A 24,917-nucleotide genomic window follows, 5' to 3' on the forward strand; every position below is an offset into this window, starting at 1 on the left:
GAAAAAAACTATTTTTTTCTATGAGTTTATTTGTTTATTGGTAATTATATCAACAATAATTTTAAAAAACACATATTGCAAAGTTGTACCGTTAATTATAATGTGCAAACAAGAACCATGATTTTTTTCAGATATTTGTAAGGGCTAAGGTTGTGAAGTAGGGGATATTCCCATACGATTTGTGCCCCTACTTTAGCGCTCTTATGGGCACAAATTTCCAAATCTTCCATTTGGGGCGTCAAAATAGAGTCTTAATTTTTATTTCTAATCTAATGCTCCACACTCTACCTTCATGTACAGAATAAAATTATTTGACGAAAAATTAATAAAATTAGAGCAAGAAAATGACATCGTGACATTGACGTAATGTTTCAATTTATTTTGAACATGGAAAAAAAATATCCATTAAATTTGATAGAACTAATCCTATAGTAGAGGATAAGCTGGGTAGTTTAATAAAAGTTAAAATCGTCTTTGTTTTACATTGCGTTGAACTAGTCCCGAAACTATACAAAACAGTTCTATAAACTTATAACCGATTTTTCGCCACAAAAAATTAATCTTTTGTATTATTATATTATTACTGTTATACTATAATAATTGTTCACATGTTTAAGCACAAAATTATTTACTGTTACACAATCACTACACTATTTATAATTGCACGCAATTAAAGTTTTTATTCGTCGCGAGTTACTACGCGAGCCTACCTTGAAGAGAGTCCACAATAGGATTTGAGAAACCGACGTAGCATTGACTTGACATAGCAGTAGCTTGGAAGTGATGCGCGCGCATGTATTTTTCAACTGTTTATTTTTACGGTTTTACGACTGATGGAAATACACAGTTGAAAATACATGCGTGCGCATCATGTCCAAGCTACTGATATGTCAAGTCTACGTCAAGTCAATGTTACGTCGGTTTCTCAAATCCTATTGTGGAGTCTCGTTCAAGCATGAAAAAAATCTGAAATATAATGTACAGCTGTCCAAGGCCATCTGCAAATTTTTGGGACCCATTCTGTAAAAAATATTGCTACGCTTATAATAATATATGTACTAAGATTTTAGATTTTAGAAATGTAACAAATTATTATTGTATATTTTATGTGCGCAAACAAGATTTAAATTAAATTCAAAAATATTTCAAGATATTTTAAATGATTAAAAAAAATTCGGCTCGGTTTTGCTTCTTGAGCAATTGTTTAATTTTGATTTAGAAATGCAATATATATTTTCAGAAATTTAATCAATTTTAAAGGATTTCCACAAATTTCCAAAGATTTCAAAAGACGTAACAGACTTTAAAGAATTCAAAAACATTATTTGTATTTTAAATTACTTTTAAATCTTAAAACTCATTTAAATTCTACCGAAATTCCTTTAAAGTTCTTCAAAATTAATTAAAATCCCTTAAATTCATTAAAAATATCTTGAAATCTTTTAAATAATTCGAAATCTTTTGAAATTTGATTATAAACTTTAAACTTTTTAAATCAAATAACTACAGTTTAATCCCTTGAAACTCCTGAAAATCTCTTTAAATACATAAACATATTTTTAAATTATATGAAGATCCTTAAACTTTTTTCATTTTTTTAGAAATGATTTAAAATGCCTTATAATATTTTAAATTCCTTTACAAACTTTTTAAATTATATTAAATCGATTGAAATGTCTTAAAATCCCTAAAAATCTCTTGAACTCATAAAAAGTATTTTAAAGTCTTTAAAATCTCTTGAAAATTCTTTTACTTTTTGCAATTCTTTTTAAATTCTTTAAAATGACCTGAAATCGTTTGAAAGTTTATTTATATTTATTTATATTCAATTCATTCATCGGTTTTATAACAATTCGCCTAATTCGCTTGAAGTTCAAATTATAATTTTGTTCTGTGATAACGATTTCAAATTCTAGAATTTCAGAAGCTTTAACTTGAACGATTAAATTTAGTGTTCAATATTAAATTGTCAAATCTTGATCGCTTTGAATTTATAATTGTTCAAATTCAAAAGTTTGCAATTTTTAATTATTTAATATCGAACGCTTTTATGTATAAATAATTTTCAATAATCTAATCTTAAATATTTAATTTTTAAGGTTTTGACATTGCCCTATTTTCTAAATTTTTAAACTGAAATCATTCAATTGCCTGATTCTTCAAATTAAAAGAAAATTGTGTGAAAGGAAAATCTATTTGTTCAGAATCTGTGGTAACTAATTTGGAGTTGTTTTTTGTGGTACAGAAAAAAGTCAATGCAAAAGATTTGTATCTTTCTCACCTTTTGTTTTTGACGTTTTTTCTCGTGTGTTTGATACCTTTTTTGGGGTGTTTTGGATCTGGGTTCTTCTAACTATCTTTAAAATATTTGCGCTGGTTTGCATTTTTCCTTTTGCTTGCAGGAACTAGATTAGAGCAAACTTCTTTCCTCTTGAATCCATTTTCATGTTATCACTTTAATATTTATTATTTAAATAGGAGTGGGTACGTAGGAACTAGTAGAATAAACAGCCGGAAAGTAGGAACAATGCTTCCACTTGGAGCGTCAAAGTAGGGCCTATATTTCGACTCAGGTAGTCTTTCAGATAAGCTCAAAACAGCCAGTGTCGTAGCTAAGGGCGGGGGTGAAGGTGGCTGTTGCCCCGGGCGCAAACGCTTGGGGGCGGCCAAACGATCTTTGAAATGAATGCAAATTTGAGAATTATGGACAGCAAATTATTTTTAGGCGCGGGCGGAAAATTTCGTAGCTACGCCACTGAAAACAGTTAAGTCTATGAAGGAGGTAGAATTGAGTCTGAAGCCTGCTCCGGCGGCTAAGAAGATGCAGCCGCGGTCTGCCAACACGGGAAACTATCGGGGCCCGCCTATGAGGGGCCAAACACAGTCACAGGCGGGCAAACTAAATTGTCCTCAATGGATCCTGAACCAATCCTTGAGAAGTCAACTGAACCGAACGCAGGTTCCTCAGAGGTTCCGGAAGCAGGATCAGTTTCGGTTAAAGACGCAGAATCCTCTCCCTCAGAAATCTTGAAGTTAAGAACGGCAGGGGGCGATTAAAGGCTATCTTTGGCGCTTAGTCTGGTATTACGTCAGACAGATTCGTTTTGGATGTTATTAAAGGTAATAAACTAAGTTTTTATACTAAGTCGCATCAGCCTTATGGGCCTCGGGAGATTCCAATTGGATTGATGAAAATAAAAGGATATGAGGCCGTTGATCGTTTACTAAAGATAGGTGCCACCAGGGTATGTTCACAGTGTGAGGATCAATTCTTATTCTCTTATTTTTTGGTTGTCAAGTCAAATGGGACAAAGAGATTTGTTCTTAAATCACAACAATTAAAAAAGCCTGTGTCAACAGAGCATTTCAAATTAAAGGATATATATAGCGATCAAGTTTTTATCTAAGAGAATTTTTATGGCTAATTTGGGTTTAAAGCCACGTACTTGTCATTGTGTACTCACCCTGATTGTAGGTAGTATCTTAGATTTCAATTCAAAGTCTTGTTTTACGAATATTTATGTCTCCCGTTTGGCTTATGTATCGCTCGGTTAGTATTCACGAAGGTTATGAAACCTGTAGCTAAATGGCTAAGGGAGTGCGGCCGGATGTTCGTAGTGTACTTGGATGACTGGTTATATTTAGGGCCTGATTTTGAAACATACCGGACAATTTTGTTGGAAACTAAATTTATTAAAATCTTAAGGGTTCATTATTAATCACGAAAAAGGAGTTTGATCCCTAGTAAGAAGTGTGAGTTTTTTGGTGTTATTTTAAATTCGGAAGGCTTAACTTTAGAGCTCCTAAATAAAAAATGGAAGTAGTTGTCAGTTTTGTTTCAGGAATTTAAAGTTAAAAGAAATGGTAAAATCAGGTATTTTGCACTGTTTGTAGGCTCTATTACAGCGCATTGTCTGGCAATACAGTATGGCTAGTTTTATTCTAAGATGTTTGAGTGTCATAGGTATTTAGCGGAGTTATGAAATAACTGCGATTACTATGCAAACATGGTTTTGCCAGAGACGCTTCAGATCGATTTTTCTTGGTGGGAGAATAAGATTGAGCAGGCTGTTAAGCAACTAAGAACTATTAACTTCAAAGAGGATATTTTTTCAGGTGCTTCGTTGTCAGGATGAGGTGATTTTTGTAACGGAGAATAGGTCCCCGGCTTTTGGAATGTATTTGAAAGGATTTACATATAAACTGTTTAGAGCGTGCAATCGCGTTTTTAGCGTTGAAGTCATTTGCTAGGGACTTAAAAGGATGCGAGATCCTTTTAAGGATAGATAATACAATGGCTATCGTATATATTAATTGGATGCACGGTATTCAGGTTCCTCGAATAAATCAGATGGGGCGGGAAATATGGCAATGGTGTGAATCCAGGAGAATTTGGATCTTCTGTGACAACTCCGAAACGAACTATTCAGAAAAAACTGAACTCTGGGAATTTACCTGTAAATGCAGGTCGTAATGGGCCACCTTTGGCAGGTGCTAACGCGCGATCCATTATAGTCAGGATAATGTTCTTTTTTGAAACTACAGGTATTTCCGCCTGCTTTAATTCATCTGTTGACCATTTTTAGATCTGGCCAGTCCCCTGCAATGACTGTACGTCGTTGTACTTAGTCACCAGTGGGCTAAGTGAAGCGTGCGGCGCAGATGGCGCTGGGAGTCTTTCCAGCCTGTTTTTACATGGCAGGAATAGGCAAAATTAGTTAGAAATTAATTTAATTTATATTATTCGTAATGACAATCGGTTTTATGCATATCATAATTAAAGCTCCATAGCTTATTCAATATGAGAGTAATAGTAAGTGAAAAAAAATCGTTAAAATATTCTTTTCTAGCTACGGAAACTTGTGATATGTTTCAAGCGTAACTTGGAGAAACTAAATTTGAAGTATTTTTCAACTTAAGAAACAAAATTAAACTTATAATCATACCAAATTTTATTATTGAATTCCAAATACGTCTATCAAATTTATATAAAGTAGTTTTGTAAAAAGTAAGTTTGAAAAAAGCATAGCGAAACAACAAATTTATTTTCTAGCAAACAATAAGAATTAACAGTGTCAGATGTTGGTATAAATTAGTAATTTATTAGCAGCAGTAGCCCTAATACAATAACAGATGATTTATTGGAATAAACGAATTAATCAAATAATTGAAGGATTAATTAACTTTAAAAACTTAAAGTCAAATAAATAAATTAAGAAGGTATATTTTTTATTTGTTTTCTTATCTTTTTATGAAAGAATTAAAAAAATAAAGATATCGTTTCAGTTTAAGATAACATGTCCCATATTTCTCATAGATATACAGTTTTTATTCAATTTTTTATATTTACACCAAAGAATTTAAAAAAATAAAAGTATAGTTTCAATTTAATATAAAACGTTCAATATTGTTTTTCAAAATACCAGATATTTTTAAATGAAGATATCGTTTGAGTTTAATATAAAATGTTCCATATTTATTATTCAGGGCATACGCTAGCCCGGGGAATATGAAAAACCAGGTAATGGCAGTGAATTTATTTTTTGACTGGGAATTTTACAAATTTTTAGAGAAAAAAGTTCTCTCCAAGTTTGATTTCAACAGTTTTTTTAATGATTAGCTGAATTTTGATCCTTTTCAATTATTACGTCATTCAGTTTATAATGCGTAATCCGAAAATCTTCTACTTTAAAAACTTTCTATTTTAAGTTTTCAATTTTAATTTAAAGAAGTTTAATATGCAGCCTTGAATACTTGCATATTTCATTAAATAATTTTTTAAATAAATCTGTGCTTTAAGTATTAAAAGGGAACAATAATTTATTTAAAAAAAAAAATGATTCGAACACCGTTCAAAATTTAGGAATTTCCAGATTTAAAAATAACTTCATAATAATGTATTTTTTATAAAATATTATTTCAGTCTCAAATATTCAATTTTAATCTATTCAATTAAAAAATTTTTAAATTGAGAAAAAAATAATTATTGAATAGTTAGAAAAATTTCACCAAATATTTAAAAGTAAAAAATTTGAAACTGAAATGTTTTACATAGAAAGCTTTTAATCTCTATAATTTCGGAGGGCTTTTAAACTTTTAACGTTACAATTTTAATTGTTCTAATTAAAGAATGTTTTATTTGTAAGTCATTGTGTTGAATTTTAAAGTATATATAATAATTGAACACTTGTAAATTGTAGACAAAATTTGAGTAATTTTAAAAGGTATTTAAAAGTTTTGAAAAGTTTCAAAATTAATTTTGAACTTCAAATGATTTAATTTAAAACAAAATGTAGGTTTTTGCCGATTAAAAAAAATTTAGAAGCTTTTTACGAATTATCCAAGGCTTTACAAGAATAAAAACATCTTCTTAAGATTCCTAGAAAAATTGAAAATAATTTTACATTTTAGAAATTTTATTTAAAAAATATTCAAAAAGATTTAATAAGATTTCTAAAATTATTAAGAAAGTATCTGGAAGATTTTAAGATTTTTTATTAATTTGCAGGATTTTCTAAAAATTATAGGAAAAATTCGGTTCATTTCAAAAGAGATTTAGAAGTCTAGATTTCTCAAAATTTTAAAATAAAATTTTGAAGCTTTTCATGGATGTTTCTATTTAAAATTAAAATAATTTAACTTATAATTTAAGAAGTATTCTGTTTTTTTTTAATTTAGTTTTTCAATTTTTAACGTTTCTAGCATAAGATTGTTTAAAATAATATAATATAAAAAATTTAAAATGAATTGATTCTTTAATTTAGAGCATTTAAAATGATAACGTGAATTACATTTTTACCATTTTTGTCTGAATCTTTGAACTCATTAATTTCTAGAAGTTAAAAATTCTAAATTTTTTGTTTGTCTGCATTTTATTAAAAGTTGTTAAATTGAAAAGTGTTAGTACCTTGAATTTTTTAAATGTAAATTTTATTGGCCGTGAAAAATGTTTCAGAACCGTGAAAAAACCGGGCATTTTTTTCTTGGATTAAAACGGCCACCCTGTTATTAAAATACTGTCTTTATTTAATTTATAATATCTCTACAAAATAATTTTAAAATATAAAGATATAGTTTCAGTTTAAGATAAAGTCTTCTATAATTTTTATAGCAATATATAGTTTTTATTAATTTTTTTTACAATTCTATGAAAAAATATTTAAAAATCAAAATATCGTTTTAGATAAGGATGAATTGTTTCATATTTTCAATTAAAATATGAATACTGTACTTACTCGAATTTTCATACTTCTGCGTAATGTTTTTGTTTGAAATGAGTAGCTGTCATAACCTGATATTTACATGCAGGAGCAACACACCGCGTTCCACCCATTTTTGTTATTTTAGTGCAAGCTTTTCAAGTAGTAAAACTTAAAAAATGCTTACACTTTAATTTGTCATACATAAAACTGAATGCCATTGCGAAAAATTTTAATCAAATTAATTTTTCACTTATCTTTACTATGCTTACCATATAAATTTAGGCTGAAAAGACTCCCAACGCCATCTGGCCTCCACGCTTCACTTGATCGTACTAGTAAATTAGCATCGATGCAGGGGACTGGATCTGGCCATCAGGATCCAGGCTACAGAGAAACAAACAAAAACATATGATTTTTTGCAACAAATAGGAAAAAATCGGGGTTTTTTGAAAGGCCGTAACTCCGAAACTATTGGTGATAGAACGTTCTTTTTTCTAGTTTTACGCAGAATTGTATTACTTTCATTTTTATAACAACAGTTTTACCTTTCAAATTCACAGGAAAGCACCAATCCAATGAATGTGATATTTTGCACCTTTTCTCAAAAAAATTTCTGTGTTCCGGGAAAATGTTATAAGTAATAATTCATTTTCTGAAATTAAGTAAAACTCGTACAATCGCTGAAATCTTATTTTCACACCACATAGGTAGAATTTTTGGAGCGCTTCTTTTAAATTAAAAGAAAAGATTACATGAGCAAAATAAATGCAGTATTGAATGCATTCAATCAAATATTTTGTTGTTCGAATGAAATATTTTTATAACCAAAATAATTCTTTCATTTGAGAAACATTATCTTGCAAAAAAAAGAAAAGTTTTCTTTGTTGAAAGAAACATTTGATTAGAAGTATTCAGTAGTGCATTTCTTTGATTTGAGTAATACTTTTTATCACTGCAACATTATCTAAAATTTAATAAACGAAAGAAAATAACGTTTATGCCGGGTTATATTTTCAACAAAAAAGAAGTGTAGTAGTTTTACTTGGGAGACCAAAAATTAAAAAACGCATCAAAATGGTACATCCGACGGGTGCATTTACGGCAAACCTGCAGATCGAAAGTACAAGGTCACTCATGTATTTTACATGGACGATCTTAAGATCTATGCTAAAAACAAAGAACAACTACATCTAGTTTTAAGGATTTTCGAACGATATACTAAGGAAATAGGAATGGAATTTGGGTTAAACAAATGCGCCAAGGTTTATTTGAAGCGAGGAAAACTTAATGGCATTCCTGAAGACCCTGAGGTCGTCGATAGAAGCGCTATACGACATCTTTGCGCTGGAGAGACTTATACATACCTGGGCGTGCCACAGAGCCGCATTCAGAATGATACATCTATAAAGGATAATCTCGAAAGCAGATATAAACGTCTCATCCGGCAAATTTGGTCTTCTGAACTGTCGGCGAGGAATAAAGTATCTGCAACGAACATGCTTGCCGACCTGGTAGTACTCTATTCATTTGGAGTAGTACAATGGACGAAGAACGAGCTCAGATCCCTTGATATCGGGACACGAAAGGTTATGCACATGTCTTCTGTTCCGCGACTCTACATCTCAAGCCGTCAAGGTGGTCGCGGAATATTGAATTTTGAATGTCTTCACAACAAAGCAGCGGAGGATGCTGCTGAAACACTCGGACTTAACTTTAGTATTAGGGGTGAGCAAAATGCATCATATCTTATCGATCTCGAGTACTCACTCTTGAAAGCCCGGATTAAGAAAGCACAAGAGCAAAACTTCCGTGAACAGCTCCTCGATAAGAGGATACACGGCATCTTCCACAAAAATGTAAAGGACCAGCCAATGTCGTGTGAGCTAACTTTCGCTTTCCTTAAATTAACACGGATTGAAGTCTGGCACGGAAAGTTTTATTTTGGCATGTCAAGACAGTGTCATGTCCACTTTAACATACCGTCGCTACATTTTGAGCCAAGATATTCCCGGCGATAGATGCATGGCGTGCCATGCACAACCAGAGCATTTAGCACATATATTATCTAGTTGTCCAACTCATGCGGGAACGACTTACATCCAAAGGCACAATGCGGCACTAAGAGTGCTTTATTACCATTTATGTTATGTTATACTAAAGTTTAAATGATGAATTAGTAGTTTATATCCAAAAAAGTATTTAAAAAATGCGACATATATTTTTTGAATACGCAGTCTTCAATGAACATTAAAGACGTAAAAACTTTATTCATGTGAAAATGACCCGTACAGCAAATAAATGTATTCTTTCTAAAAGGACATTTGCTGCTCTATTATTGTTCTCCCATATTAATACACACGTGAAAAATTTGTCCGTAAAAAGTCACGAACTTCTATAGCTGGATTTATTTTTGTCAATATTTACAAATTTATTATGAATGATTAGGATAAAATTCTTAGAAAACTTACAAGCTAGCCCGACAAATCTAGGAACTGGGAACTAGAATCGCCGCACGTGACCCGCGTACACGCCCGGCGCGTAAATTCAAGTGTACGTGTGGTTCGAATTCTTCTGATGAATGGCTAGAAGTTTTATAATACATGTATTGTTTAACAGTTTTCGTGGTTCTGAATACTCAGAGTTGAAAATTTATTAATTATATAAAATAAATCACAGAAATAAATTCTTTCGTTTATTCAAGCCTGAAATGTTCAGGAACTGTCAATAGAAAATTCGAACTGTTCATAAAAAAATTCCCAAATTCGTCCACATATTTCTCATAAAAATGAGATTCAATTTTTTGCTTCCAGAGGCTCGTCAGGGCGCCCTTGGAGCCGCCGCTAAGGGCCACAGAATGCAGGACGGTGTGGTGGTGATGATGAGATGCGATATGGTCAGGCAGATCTCAAATGTCAAACAGCTGGCCAGAAAGAACATCTGCGACATACGGTAAGCAGTGGAACAGCAACTGTGCCTGCGGTGGACGCTTTGGCTATTGTTAGCTATTTGCAACGAACCACCTCGAAATAAATACCGTGAAAGAGCATTAAGGGCACTAAGAGATCTTATCGCTAAGGTGAAGGACATCAGGACTAATTTACACATCACAGAAGATCGAGTAATGGAAATTAAACTTCAGATTGATTTGGCGTGGAAAAACGATGGCAATGAACATCAGTTAGAGGATGCCGCGTCACACGGTAAGCAGGGGTAATTGATGTTTTTCCTTGACCTGTTTATGATCGAAGACCACCACATCCTCCAGAGGTGAATGGCCTTATACAACCAGAAGCAGAAGCAGAGGTTCAGCAAACAAAAAGCGATTAAAATGTCATACTATATGAACAGAGATGTTATGCGCCTTTATTTTTGGACAGAGAAATGGGGGCAAAATGTGAAGAGAGCACATCTTAGACGCTTCTTACTTAAATACCAAGAGCTAGCTAAAAAAAATAATAAATGCATAATATGGCAGATCAAAAACGATCTATTGCTGTAAACAGAGTGCTTTCAGCTGTTGATATTGCTGTTATCAAAATGTAAATGGAACAGCATCTTCTCATTAATGAACTCCCCTTGGAAGTTGTGGAAAGCGAAGAATTGATTGATGCTGAAATCATATGCGCTAAGAATAATTAACATCAAGTACCAGATCCAATAGAACCACATCCGGATAATAATAGCGATGATGTGACCAACGAAATTACAGAAAAACTACATTAAGGCATTCTTCGCACAAGATAAACATCGCACAAATGATCTGCGTGCACTAATAGAACATCTCAACAGCAAGGTTTTACCTACGTATTTGAACGTAACAGAATCTGTGTTAAAGGTACAAACACTTGTATAATGTGCAGTTGTGGCAACCGTTAGAACGTTAGACCGAAGAACTAGGCCTACTAATGCAGTCTTCGTCCCAGCAAGTGATCGAGAATAACCATGAGAGATTAGGCTCGATATGGATTTCTGCAAAGAAAGGTGCAAATTAGGTCGATTAACTCAATACAAAAAAGGACATTAAACTAGAAAGTTGATAAACCATGTTACTAAAATCATCTACCCTAGGAAAATCGATATATTAACATCATCAATATTGGATGAGATTATAGACTCCCAACTGCAGAGACTTGATGTTCTTGCTGCCAGACTGCTTGGTTACAAGCAAAGTAGTGCACGAAGGGAACAAAGACGAACCTTTCAGACATATGAAAGAAGGTTCTATTGCGAACTGAGTGTAAAGCAAAATAACCAGCAAGACACCGAAGTTTCTCAATTCGAAGAACTACTGATCGGGTGTTTGGAGGAAAATGAAGAGATTCAATTTGGACGCTGCGTGGTTCAAGCTGAAGAAAGCAAGGACAAGCAATAGCCCTGAAACGCAGCTAACACACATCACAGCTTTAGATGCTTAAGCGGTCTTGAAAAGGGCAAGTAACTGGAAAGCTCCATGTTCGGACTGGATGCACAACTTCTGGTACAAGTACCTGACGAGTGTGCATCATGTGTTGGCTAGGTATTTTCAGAAGATCATTGAATACCCAGATCTGATGCCAGGCTTTATGCTCCAGGATACTACGTATATGTTACCTAAAAAAACCACACGCTCAAAGTCCATCTAAATTTCGAACGATAGCTTCTCTTCCAAAAAATTGTAAATGTCTTACAGCTATCATTGCAGATAAGGTAAATTTTCATTGCGACGAGAATGCCATCCTTACAGAAGAACAACAAGGACGTTGTAAAAACTCGCGAGGCAGTAAATATTTAGTCACTAATAGACACTGTTGCCGTGACTCAAGTTCGTAATAACCAAAGGAACTTACACATGGCATACATTGACTACAAGCAAGCGTTTCCTTCCGTGCCGCATGCATATTTTCTTGAAGTCTTAAAACCTTACAAAATCTGCCCGCGCATCAATGACGTTCTAAGTCATGTCATAAGGCTTTGGGGTACAAGAATAGTGTACTTCGATCATGAGTAACCAAGGGTAACTATATCTATACACGTTACGACGGGTATATTTCAAGGAGACTCCTGCAGTGCACCATGGTTCTGTTTAGCGTTGAACCCATTGAGCAAAACACTAAACAGTATATCTCATTACTTTAGAATACATGATAATGAGGAAGGTCATCAAGTGATCCATCTTCTATACATGGATGTACTGAAGCTGTACGCTGGTTCAGCCCAGAAACTGTAGCAAGTGATCGATGTGACAAAGCAATTTTTCTATTATATCTACATGGAGTTCGGACTATGCAAATGCAGAACAGTGTATTTAACCAGAAGGGAATTAGGGACTTCAGAGTTAGAGAACGAGTTCGAAAATGACATCAAGGCAATGGCTGCGGGCGAGTCATATAAGTATCTGGATATTATTGAAACTAGGATTATTCAGCATACGACAGTTAAGACCAGCCTAACGACTGCCTTCACCACGAGACTCAAATTGATTATGAATAGTTATCTCAACTCGGCAAATAAAATCAGGGCAATACCCACCTATGTCATCCTTGTCTTCACGTACTTATTCGGGCTCATCAAATAGTCTAACACCAACCTTGAAATGTTAAACAGAATTATCAGGGGTAGAAATGACGAAGCACCAAATGCACCACATTGATTCAGGGATTGAAAGAGTAGTTCTCATACGACATATAGGGGGTTGGAGCATTGTAGATGTCAAAAAACTGTGTTAGTCACAAGTTATGCAGTTTCGGGACTATTTTAACATCAACCAAGATGTTGCGCTTTACAGCGCTATCTGTAAAGCTGATCTTGACCATAAGCCCTTGAATTTGTCCGCAGATGACGCCTTGAATATTAGGGCAGAAACCATAGAGGAATTAGAAATACAATGGAGGCAGAAAGCTATCCATGGTGAGCATCCCAAAACGTTAGATCAACATGAAGTGGATAGCGAGGCATCCAATATTTGACTGAGAGAGGATATTCTGTATCCAGAGAAGGAAGGATTCGTCATTGCGATGCAGGACAAGGTCGTCAGCACCAGGAATTATCGCAAACACGTGTTACATCAAAACATGATTGACCGGTGCCGATTATATGGAGATACCAACGAATCCATCGAGCTGATTATTCATGGCTGTCGCGTAATGGCGTTTCTATATACACATCCCAGGAGGGTTCAAGCATCGTATTAAATTAACTTATAACATCCGCATCTCATTAGGCACTTGACTTAGTCCGTGGCTATAATGTAAAAACGGGTTCACCCGAAGGTCAGTCCACTCAGTGCCGCCACTAAGGCAAATTAAAAAATGGAATACGCCATATTTTTTTGCTAATTTTATGCTAAAAAAATTTTTTTTTGCTCTTTAAACTTCGGAGAAAAGGGTGGCGGCGCTAGCAGGACGTCCACTCAGCGCCGCCACCTACGAAAACTTATACCCCTCGTCATAAAAAACGTTTTAAAAGTTGGAAAACCACCTTGAACAATGCAAAAATGATTTAGAACTATAAATTGATTACATGGCACTTCAAAATTTCCCCCTCTTCATAATTTTTCCGAAAAACTACCCTTACATGTGAACCTATGCAGCGGAACATTTATATTTATGAAATGAGCATACATATAATAAAACTTAGAAAACACTGTTAGTTGATATTTCTTTGCTCTTTTTTTGCTCTCTAATAATATATAATACGCTTTCGAAAAACTACCCCTAAGTCATACATACCCTTCCCTCGGCATCAAAATCGTTTTACATATTGTAAAACCACCTTGAACAATGTAAAAATGATTTAGAACTGCAAATTAATTACATGGTACTTAGAAATTTCCCTTCCGTTATAATTTCCCCAAAACTACCTTTCCACGTGAACGTATGCAGCAGAACATTTATATGTATGAAAAAAGCATTAAAAATAATTAAACTTAGAAGAAACTATATATAATACTGCGTATTATATATTATCAGAGAACAAGAAAAGAGCAAAAAAATATCAACTAACAGTGTTTTCTAAGTTTTATTATTTGTATGCTTTTTACATACATATAAATGTTCCGCTGCATAGGTTAACGTGTAAGGGTAGTTTTTCGGAAAAATTATGAAGAGGGGAAAATTTTGAAGTGTCATGAAATTAATTTGGTGTTCTAAATAGTTTTCACATTTTTGCATTCTTCAAGGTGGTTTTCCAACTTTCAAAACGTTTTTGATGACGAGGGGAGGTTATGTACGACTTAGGGGAAGTGTTTGTGTAACGTATTATACATTATCGAAAAGCAAAAAGAGAGCAAAAAAATATCGACTAACAGTGTTTTCTAAGTTTTATTATTTTGTATGCTTTTTTCATACATATATATGTTCCGCTGCATAGGTTCACGTGGAGGGTTAGTTTCGGGGGAAATTATAATGATAGAGAAATTTTCAAGTTTTATGTTATTAATTTTGAGTCCTAAATAATTTTATATTGTTCAAGGTGGTTTTTTAACTTTCAAAACGTTTTTGATCACGAGGGGTGAGTATATATGACTTAGGGGTAGTTTTTCGGGAACGAATTATATATTATCAGAGAGCAAAAAAAGCAAAAAAATATCAACTAACATTGTTTTCTAAGTTTTATTATTTTTTATGCTTTTTTCATACATATATATGTTCCGCTGCATAGGTTCACGTGTAAGGGTAGTTTCGGGGAAATTATAATATGAGGGAAATTTCTAAGTACCATGTAATTAATTTGGAATTCTAAATCATTTTTACATTATTCAAGGTGGTTTTACAACATGCAAAACGTTTTTGGTGACGAGGGGAGGGTATGTATGACTTAGGGGTAGTTTTTGGGTAACATATTATATATTATCAAAGAGCAAAAAAGGAACAAAAAATATCAACTAACAGTTTCTTCTAAGTTTGATTATTTGCAATGCTTCTTTCATACATATAAATGTGCTGCTGCATACGTTCACGTGGAAGAGTAGTTTATCAGGAGAATTATAAAAAGGGGAAATTTTGAAGTGCCATGTAATTAATTTGGAGCTCGAAGTCATTTTTACATTGTTCAAGGTGGTTTTACCACATGCAAAACGTTTTTGATCACGAGGGGTGAGTATGTATGATTTAGGGGTAGTTTTTCGGGAGCGTGTTATACTTCATCAGAGAGCAAAAAAAGAGCAAAAAGTATCGACGTACAGTGTTTTCTAAGTTTGATTATTTTCAATGCTTTTTTCATACATATATATGTTCCGCTACATAGGTTCACGTGGAAGGGTAGTTTCGGGGGAAATTATAATGAGAGAGTAATTTTTAATATTTATGTAATTAATTTGGAGTTCTAAATCATTTTTACATTGTTCAAGGTGGTTTTACAACATGCAAAACTTTTTTGATGCCGAGGGGAGGGTATGTATGACTTAGGGGTAAATTTTCGGGTGCGTATTGTATATTATCAGAGAGCAAAAAAAGAGCAAAAAATATCAACTAACAGTGTTTTCTAAGTTTTATTATTTGTATGCTTTTTTCATACATATAAATGTTCCGCTGCATAGGTTCACGTGTAAGGGTAGTTTTTCGGAAAAATTATGAAGAGGGGGAAATTTTGAAGTGCCATGTAATCAATTTAGAGTTCTAAATCATTTTTGCATTGTTCAAGGTGTTTTCCAACTTTTAAAACGTTTTTGATGACGAGGGGTATGTATATATAACTTAGGGGTAGTTTTTGGGGAACGCATTATATATTATCGCAGAGCAAAAAAAAAGAGCAAAAAATATCAACTAACAGTTTCTTCTAAGTTTGATTGTTTTCAATGCTTTTTTCATACATATAAATGTGCTGCTGCATACGTTAACGTGGAAGGGTAGTTTTTCGGGCAAATTATAAAAATGGGGAAATTTTAAAGTGCCATGTAATTAATTTGAAGTTCTAAATCATTTTTACATTGTTCAAGGTGGTTTTACAACATGCAAAACGTTTTTGATGCCGAGGGGAGGGAATGTATGACTTAGGGGTAGTTTTTTGGGAAACGTAATATATGTCATCATAGAGCAAAAAAAGAGCAAAAACTATCAACTCATTGTTTATTGCATTATAATTATTTTTAGTGAGTTTTCGTAGGTGGCGGCGCTGAGTGGACGTCCTGCTAGCGCCGTCACCCTTTTCTCCGAAGTTTGAAGGGCAAAAAAATTTTTTTTTAACATAAAATTAGCAAAAAAAAGCAAAAAATATGGTGTATTCCATTTTATAATTTGCCTTGGTGGCGGCGCTGAGTGGACGGACCTTTCACCAGAGTGAAAGTAAAAAAAATAATACCCTTTCGTATGTAATAGCCCAAAAGCAGTTCTAAAACACGTCTAGGGGATGTTTCTTTAGGCGAAGGTTGTATGCGTAAGCCGGAATTATTAAAATTAACAAAGAATCAAATCATAGCTTTTTATCTTTAGGCTTTACGGTTAACATAACTTATTAATAACAAACAAGAAAATTGATTTCCTTATACTTTTTAAAATCCACATTTGGCATTTATTAATATAATTTGTTTGTAAAATTATTAAGCAATATTAAATACAAACTTTCATTTTAATAGCCATAATTCAAAAAGTGAATGGCAGAGAATTAAAAGAAAGGTTATTTTCTATCCATAACACTCATAATGTTATGTTTTTATTCATATCATTTGTTTCTTAAACTTAACGAATAATATCAATTGACACTTTATGATCAACTTCTCTTTGTCGATAAGAACAAGTAATTTTCTCGCCAAAATATTGCTTTAAAAAGGAATAATACATAATGCTCACTGTTTGACATAATAATTTGTTTATAACCAATAAAATTACTTATCAAAACATTCTGGCCTGCGCACACCCATGCACATCAAATTTAAGAGATAATAAGCGTTTAAAAGTTGTTTACAAAAAGATAGAAGGAAAAGGAAATAATTAACATTTGTTTGCCATTTGCATTAGCATACAATTTTAAATAATAACAACTGAAAAATCGCTTGCTTACATCATTTATAAATTTAATGAAGAATTAGCAAAAAAATCAATAACATCCAAAATCAATCAAGAATTGCACTATCAAATTTATTTTATGCTTTGTTTTTTTTATATTGCCCTACCGCACTGTGCCTGTCAATAAGCGTGGATAATGAAGCTCCAATAAAAAATTAATATCTCCGAAAGTGACAGAGTGTCCATCAATTTGATTTTTCTAAATCGACGCAAAATCACAAGCAATCGAAATATTTATATTTAAAAGAAATTTGGTAAGTTTTTAAGCAAATAAAATGAAAGAAAATATTTCACTAAGTTTCATAAAGATCACTAGACCCCCCTACAGCTCTGATTTAGAACACGTCTATTATTCTTTGATGTTGCAATAAATTAATAATGATTTTATTTACGTAATTTTATTTTAAATTACGGAGTTGACTTGTAATAAGTTATTTTAATTTCAAGTGAATTTATGCGTAACACGTGACAGTATAATAAACAACTCAAACCAGCAAATAACTTGACATGTTATTTACACTCTGTTTTTTCACTGTTTGTACAAAATCGTATTGAATTTAACGTCTGTGCTAAATCACGCAACCAAGGATTGTTCATTAATTAAATACTATTCGCATAAAAGACTAACTTATTTAACGATAATCTGCTATCCAAACAAGAGCTTAAAGATCAAATCTGTTATTAACAAAAAGTTGACCAAAAAATGTGGCAAATAAACATTGTAATGAAAATGTTTTGAAAAATCGAGTGATGGTGCATTTTTTATCAATTACATAGACATTGTTAGTTTTTTGGTGATTAACCCCCCCCCCCTCCTATCATTTTTTCCGGAAAATTAAATTCTCAGCACTTCTATTTCAAATCGGCCAACATTAAGTAGTGGTGACCGCGGAAATTTTGAAATTGGCGTGGCGTTTCAAATTGGAAAATCTTAGTTTACGAGGATATTAAAAAAGGAGTACTAGCTACTAACATTTTATAAATTAAAGTTCAGTCACTTGTCAAGGAATGTTTACAGCATAATTTCCATAACAGTTAAATTCTACACCCCCCCCCAGCCCTTCTATTATGCCCGAAAAATGACCTATAAATGCAAAATAGTAGTTGTATGTCAAATTCATGGTAAACACGATATTTCTTTAAATTTTTTTTCAAATATGAATCATTTTTCTTCGATAAGTAACAAGGTTTTGAGTTTTTAAAAACTTTTTTTGAATTATTTAACTATATACTATTTTTTAACCATTTTTCCTCCTGTGTATCTTGAAAAGGAAATATTTTTCGAGAAAAGTGATCAAAAGACGATTTATATCAGAAGTAATATTAATTTTTTAACATATTTGGTAATTGATGAAACAATTTGAGTCTCTTCGAAGAATTTTGCCCCTCATGAGAAGTTATTATATTCTAGAATTATTGACATAATTAAAGAATGTTGGGAGTGATATATTTTTTAAAGATAATTGGGCAATTATGAAAATAATTTTCATTTCCTCAAGCAATTTTGCCCCCCCCCCTCTCCCGTTAAAGTGTGAAAAGTTCTTATTTTCTTTGATTAATGACAAAAATAACTAATTTTGAGAGAAATATTCTTTTCTTTAAAATTTTTCACATTTACTTGAACAATTTGGTAATCATTCACTTGCGCCTTTCCTTAATAATGGTTGGGAAAAGTCTGCTTTTTTCGAATGTCTTACACTATGATTGCTTTAACTAAAATTAAATCATTTCTAAATATCCGCAAAAAACTAATATTACTCTCGACATTCAACTGCAGATACTATTTATCCCAAAAAAAAATAATTTTTCACGATTTGCACGGGAGAAAAGTAGCTTAGAAAAGGAACAAATAGATTAAAAACTAATAACTCTTGAAACAATTCAAAACTGTGGATAAAAACTACTTGAGAGCTTAACATTTATCGAATAAAATAATTCATGTCGAAAAAATTTGATAAAAGACTGTCTTCAGCATACATTTGACATAAAACTGCTGTTTAACATTTTTTTAGCATTTTCCGGGCACGAAAAAAGGAGATTGGCAGGGTCAAAGTTAAGAGTTATTGGGTAGAAATTACTCCGTTAACACTCCTTGAGGGGTGATTAAATATTCATTTAAAAACAATTAATAATGAATATTAGATCGAAAATCAATTTGAAAAGCACGGATTAATGTTAACCGATTATAAAAAGCGAATTCGTTTTTCCGGAAAACGAACAAATTGGTAGGGGATCGACCACGAAAAATCGAAAGTCGAACTTTTTCGATGGGACTTTTCCGTCGTTTTCAGTGATAACAAGCGAAAAAATAATTATTTGGCCTAATATATAAGCGTGTTCTTAAATTATTAGGCACGCTATAATGGCACGCGTTAAAGTTTTATTTGATCTAATCACATTGCCCCCGCCAAAAATTCCTAAGTTAGATTCGATACTCCCGAGTTCCGAGTCCCGTACGCTGGGACTTGGGTTTCACGCTGGGCTTGGGTTTCCCCGTGTCCCCGACCTCTGTTTCGTTAAGCATCGTGTTTAGTCTTAGTTGGAATTAGTGCCGCAAAAATGAGTGTACCCGGGACACAGGTACCAAATCCTGTTTACAATTTCGAGTATATTCATGAACCGGATACTAGGACTAAGCGGGAAATCTTTTTAGATTGCCTCTACAACCCGACAAACAGAACTATTCTGGGCCGCACAATATGTCATTGGGGTAAATACTTATTTATTAAAAATTTTAAATTATCATATTTTGTATTTTTCAAAAGTAAATTAAAGAATAATACATTGTAATAATTTAAGATACATTTTAAATAACATTATTTACTAAACAGTTTATTAATCGTCGATTAGTGATCTTAAACTTTCAGACTTGTTAACTCGTTTGTTCTTCCAACGATTACATTTACAATACCTAAATAAAATATTTGCCTGCATAGCAGATATTTTGCCATTGTTATTTTATTCATATATTTTTTTACAAAGTTAATTTATAATTCCATTGTTCATCTTATTCATGAAGATTATTCTGTAGACAATAGTTTTCCGTTTTCAAATTGTCGAAACACACATGCACGTCGTGTTACCTTGGACTTTGCACAATATGTGCACCTAAAGTGGGTAGATGTTATTATTGATAGCGACTTATAGTTTTCTCGCATTGCTTTACTCTATAATCTGATTAATCAGCTATATAGTTTTCTCGCATTGCTTCACTCTATAATTTGATTAATCAGCTATTGCTAATTCAATGTTACAAAAGTAATCTTTATACGCTACAATCACTTATGAACACACAGATATATAATGAAATTGCTCCTAAACACAACTTGATACAAACTTTCGAAATTAATATGTAGCTTACTTTAGCCTAAATGACTACTCTAGTCATATAATATTTACTTGTAATTTAAACTATCAGGTTTAACAATCTTTCTTCCACTCCGAGTTATTACAATTTCTTTTTCATCACTCTTACCTAACTCTTGATCGCCTGACTGATTATTAACACACACACACACATACATGATTTGTATTCTTTGATTCGCTCGCTTTATATTCATTTACTCTAAACTCTTGATCATTTTGCAAACCGAAATTACACTCTAGTGGATAGATACGTTGGATCGGCCTGATCAACTCACCGTTGGCGGTTCGTAGACGTACGACTCGCACATTGCCATCCTTGCCTCTGATCAGCTCAGTGACACGCGCCAAAGGCCAATCTAGTCGCTTCGTGTTCTCATTTTGTACAAATACAACATCATCAATATTTACTTTAAAATGTCGCTCGCGATTCTTGTTGTTATGCACTAGTGTACCTAAATATTCATTTCTAAAACGACGCCTCAACGCGTCTTTGATCTTTTGTTGATATACATATCGATTTTTAAACTTGTTCGATTCAATCATGTGTAAATCTAAAACACCTATTTCTTTGATCTGTTGCGCAGTATCAGACATGAAGGTTAATAGCTTCGAGTTTATAACTGCTTCACAGTCAATTAACACGGTGGCCATCTCCTCATAATCTAGGCACGATTTTTTCAGAGTTCTACGTAATAAACGTTTTAGAACGCCGATCAAGCGTTCGCAAAAGCCACCCCACCACGCCGCTCTCGGGAGGTTGTAAATCCATTTTATTTGATGATTTGCTATCGCGCTGGCTACCTTCTCGAACTTAATATTTTTAAGCAAATTGTTTAATACAGTAAAATTTTTCCCGTTATCACCATAAATTATACTTGGCTTTCCCCGTCGCTCAATATGTCGTCGAAGAGCCATAAAAAACGCTGCGGTCGATAATGAAGTCACTAATTCAAAACTTACGGCTCTAAATACCGCGCAAGTAAATATGCAAATCCAAGACTTTTGCCCTCCCTTCAGAACGATAGGTGCAGCAAAATCTACGTCTACTACCTCAAAAACTGACGCCTCTCGAGCACTGTTAATCGGTAAGGACGCGGGCTCGGTCGTAAAAGATTTGCTATCATATCGGCGGCAAACGCCGCATTTGCTCATTACGGTTCTAATAATTTTCCTACCGCCTAAAATCCAATATTTCTCCCTAAGATTGCTCATTAAAATTTCTACTCCCGTGTGTTTCAACTCGATATGTTTCTCTCCTATAATCGATTTAACTAATTCATTTTCCGCGGGTAAGACGATCGGATATCGAAAATCATACGTGTCTTCTCTTAAAATTATCTTCATTTTCAAACGCAATAATCCCTCGTTATCTTTAAATGGCTCTAAGTGCTTAATTCTTATATCCTCTATATGTTTTTTAAAATCTTCTCTTTGCACTATTTTTAATAATAAAATTTCTGACTTTTCACTCTCTGCACACGATAATTCCGCTTTAGTACGCGATTCTTTCGGCAGCTTTACATTATTATAAAATCTCATGATCCACGCTAGCACTCGTTTTGTTTGTGTGTAGATCGAAAATCGCGAAGACCACGACTTCCCATTTTCGCACGTTAACAGAATACAAGCCTGTTCTTTCTGCGCGGATTTTCTCAACTCTCCGTAAGCTTCTTTTTCGTCGTACTCTGATTTTTCAGCTGGCCAATTTTCCGGTTTAGATTTTAACCATTCCGGTGCCTCCCACCATCGGAAAATTAACAGCTGATCCGATGTACATCCGCGAGAGGGTAAATCTGCAGGATTCATGTGACCCGGCACATGTCTCCATTGATCCGCCAAATATAAGCTACGAATTTCTTTGACTCTATTCCACACAAACGTAGCCCAATTACTCTCTTTATGAATCCAGGTAAAAACTGTTGACGAATCACTCCAATAATATACATTTATTTTTCGACCTTTAAATTACTCTAAAACCGAGGCCGTTAATCTAGCCGCGATAGTTGCTGCTAGAAGCTCTAATCTAGGTGTACTCGCTCGCGCATCTGAATTTCCGTTTCTAGCCGGCCCGACGCGTGATTTAACTTGTACGAGGTTCGCTCTTACGCCCGATTCCGATTCTAAACGTAAAAATACGACTGCTGCGTAGGCATCTTTGCTAGCATCACAAAATGTATGTAAACTAACACGGTCACTCTCTTGAATTTCCCCGAATAAACAGCGAGATACTTTAATTTCACTTAAACGCTTTAAACTCTTAACCCACTTTAAAAATTTGGATTTCATATCGTCACTGACTACTTCGTCACACGATAAAGTTTGCGCCCAGGTTTCCTGTAATAAGAGTCGCTGACAGAGCGTCACCGGAGACATGAAACCTATCGGGTCAAAAATGCGATGTGCAACGGATAAAATACTCCTCTTTGTCTAGCTGCTCCGCGAAATCTACTTTAATCGAGAGAGTATCGTCTGATTTATCCCACAATATTCCCAAAACTCCGGTTTGATGTTTCTCTGTGCCGTCGTGAGTATAGTCCCACCCTCTTAAATCGAAGCTAGCCGACTCCATCACTGTTTTTGCATCGCTGATAAAATTTTCCAATTGATCTACCGAGTTAACACTAGTAACGCAGTTATCAACGTAAAAACTATTTCTGAGTTTAACAATATTTTCTCTAGAAAACTCTGTACACTGATCGCTATCTATAGATTGTATTACTTTTTCTAAATGCATGTTAAGCAAGGCTGCTAAGATAAACGGGCTGCAAGTTACCCCGAACACTACTCTACAATGTCTAAAAATTACAATATTGCCTTGCTTATCATACCATAGAAATCATAAAAAATCTCTATCGCTCTTATCTATACTTATTTGTAAGAACGCTTTTTTAATATCCGCTACTACACCTACCTTACCTTCTCGGAATAGCAGTAAGATGTCTGTAATCAATTCTATCAAATTCACACCCTTTTCGACGCATTCGTTGATCGATGGCGACCCCTCTTCTTTGTCGGAAGCATTGTATACCGATCGTATAAATGTCATGCTATTCTCCTTTACAACATGTCGATGAGGCAGGTATCGGCCCCAATCGTTCTCTTTCTCGACCGTCACCAAGTCGATTATTCCTTTAGCTAGCCAGTCTTGGAACACTGCGTCATAATCTCCAAATAATCCATCTGATTTTAATTTTCTTGCCGTCGATTGAAGTTTCTTGACAGCCACATGTTTATTATCCTTAAGGGGTGGGTGATTCTCCAGCCAGAGCACTTTCACCTCGTACCGCCCCTCTTCACTCATTATGACGTTATTAAGCAACGCTTGCTTTGTAGCCTCTTCAGTATCCTTCTTCAGGCGTTGCTCGATTGGATCTTTAATCCCTATAGCGCCTAGAGACCATAAATCTTTAATGTCAGCCTCTTTTACAAACATCGAAATAGCCGACACAACCATATTTAAATCATCTTCGCGCTTTATGGGCACCTTTCCCATAAGCGTCCATCCTAGTCGAGTTTCAACGGCGGTTAGTCCACTCGGTAATGTATGTAGCCTGCCGGTGAGCAATTTTCCGGCAACATCAACCCCGGTAAGTACTGCTACTGATTTTTCTTCACTGCACACGTCGGAAAAACTAATCTTCTCATTTTTAAGCTCATCAATCCATTTTCCCTCTATCACTGTAGGTACATCTGCGTATATCATTTCCTGGTCGAGCGTCTGGAAGTTACACCAATAACTTCCATCTGAATTACCAGCACGGATCAAATATCTCGCTTGCGTAATTATTTCAGATCGGTCGCCTCCAAGTGGCAGGTGCACAAGCTCTTGTTTACCGATCTGCTTGTACTTGAATTTAGACGCAACACTTTTCAATATATAAGAATTTTGCGAGCCAGTGTCGATCACTGCTCGCACAATAACTTCCGACGTATCACTGCACACTTTGGTTTTGAGAGTCTGCATGAACGTACTCGGCACCTCTGATGAGACGGCTAAATTATGCTCTATTTGCATATTCACGGCGGAAGTCGTATTTCGGACCTCGCTTCGTGACACACTGTTCATGTCCTTCTCGTCTTTAAAACACATAATATCGAGGTGACGACGCGCGCACTTTGAACACTTACATTCACGCGACACGTACTATAGCTGTGTCCAGATTTTAGGCAATTAAAACACGCGCGCTGTCTTCTTACTTTATCCTGTTTCTCAGCGTACGGCATATTTCGCGCCTTCATACACTTCGCGCTCTCGTGTCCCTTTCTTTCACAAAATACGCAAGATAATTCTTCCCCTTTGGCAATCAAACTATTAGCACTCGGCACATCTCTCGTCTCGCCGAAAAACTTTGGCTTTCTTCTAATCGAA

At 34.1% G+C, this 24,917-nt stretch overlaps 2 protein-coding genes across 2 annotated transcripts; both read right to left on the reverse strand.

Moving 5' to 3' along the window:
- Positions 1 to 20,683: 20,683 nt before the first annotated feature.
- LOC117179817 lies at positions 20,684 to 21,892 on the reverse strand. The gene has a single exon (XM_033371950.1). The coding sequence runs from the start codon at positions 21,890 to 21,892 to the stop codon at positions 20,684 to 20,686; it is 1,209 nt and encodes a 402-aa protein (XP_033227841.1).
- Positions 21,893 to 23,384: 1,492 nt separating this feature from the next.
- LOC117179823 lies at positions 23,385 to 24,638 on the reverse strand. The gene has a single exon (XM_033371963.1). It carries the CDS (start codon positions 24,636 to 24,638, stop codon positions 23,385 to 23,387), a length of 1,254 nt encoding a protein of 417 aa, XP_033227854.1.
- Between the last annotated feature and the right edge of the window lie 279 nt (positions 24,639 to 24,917).

The sequence above is a fragment of the Belonocnema kinseyi genome, chromosome 1 (genome assembly GCF_010883055.1).
Source record: "Belonocnema kinseyi isolate 2016_QV_RU_SX_M_011 chromosome 1, B_treatae_v1, whole genome shotgun sequence".
Taxonomy (NCBI): Eukaryota; Metazoa; Arthropoda; class Insecta; order Hymenoptera; family Cynipidae; genus Belonocnema; species Belonocnema kinseyi.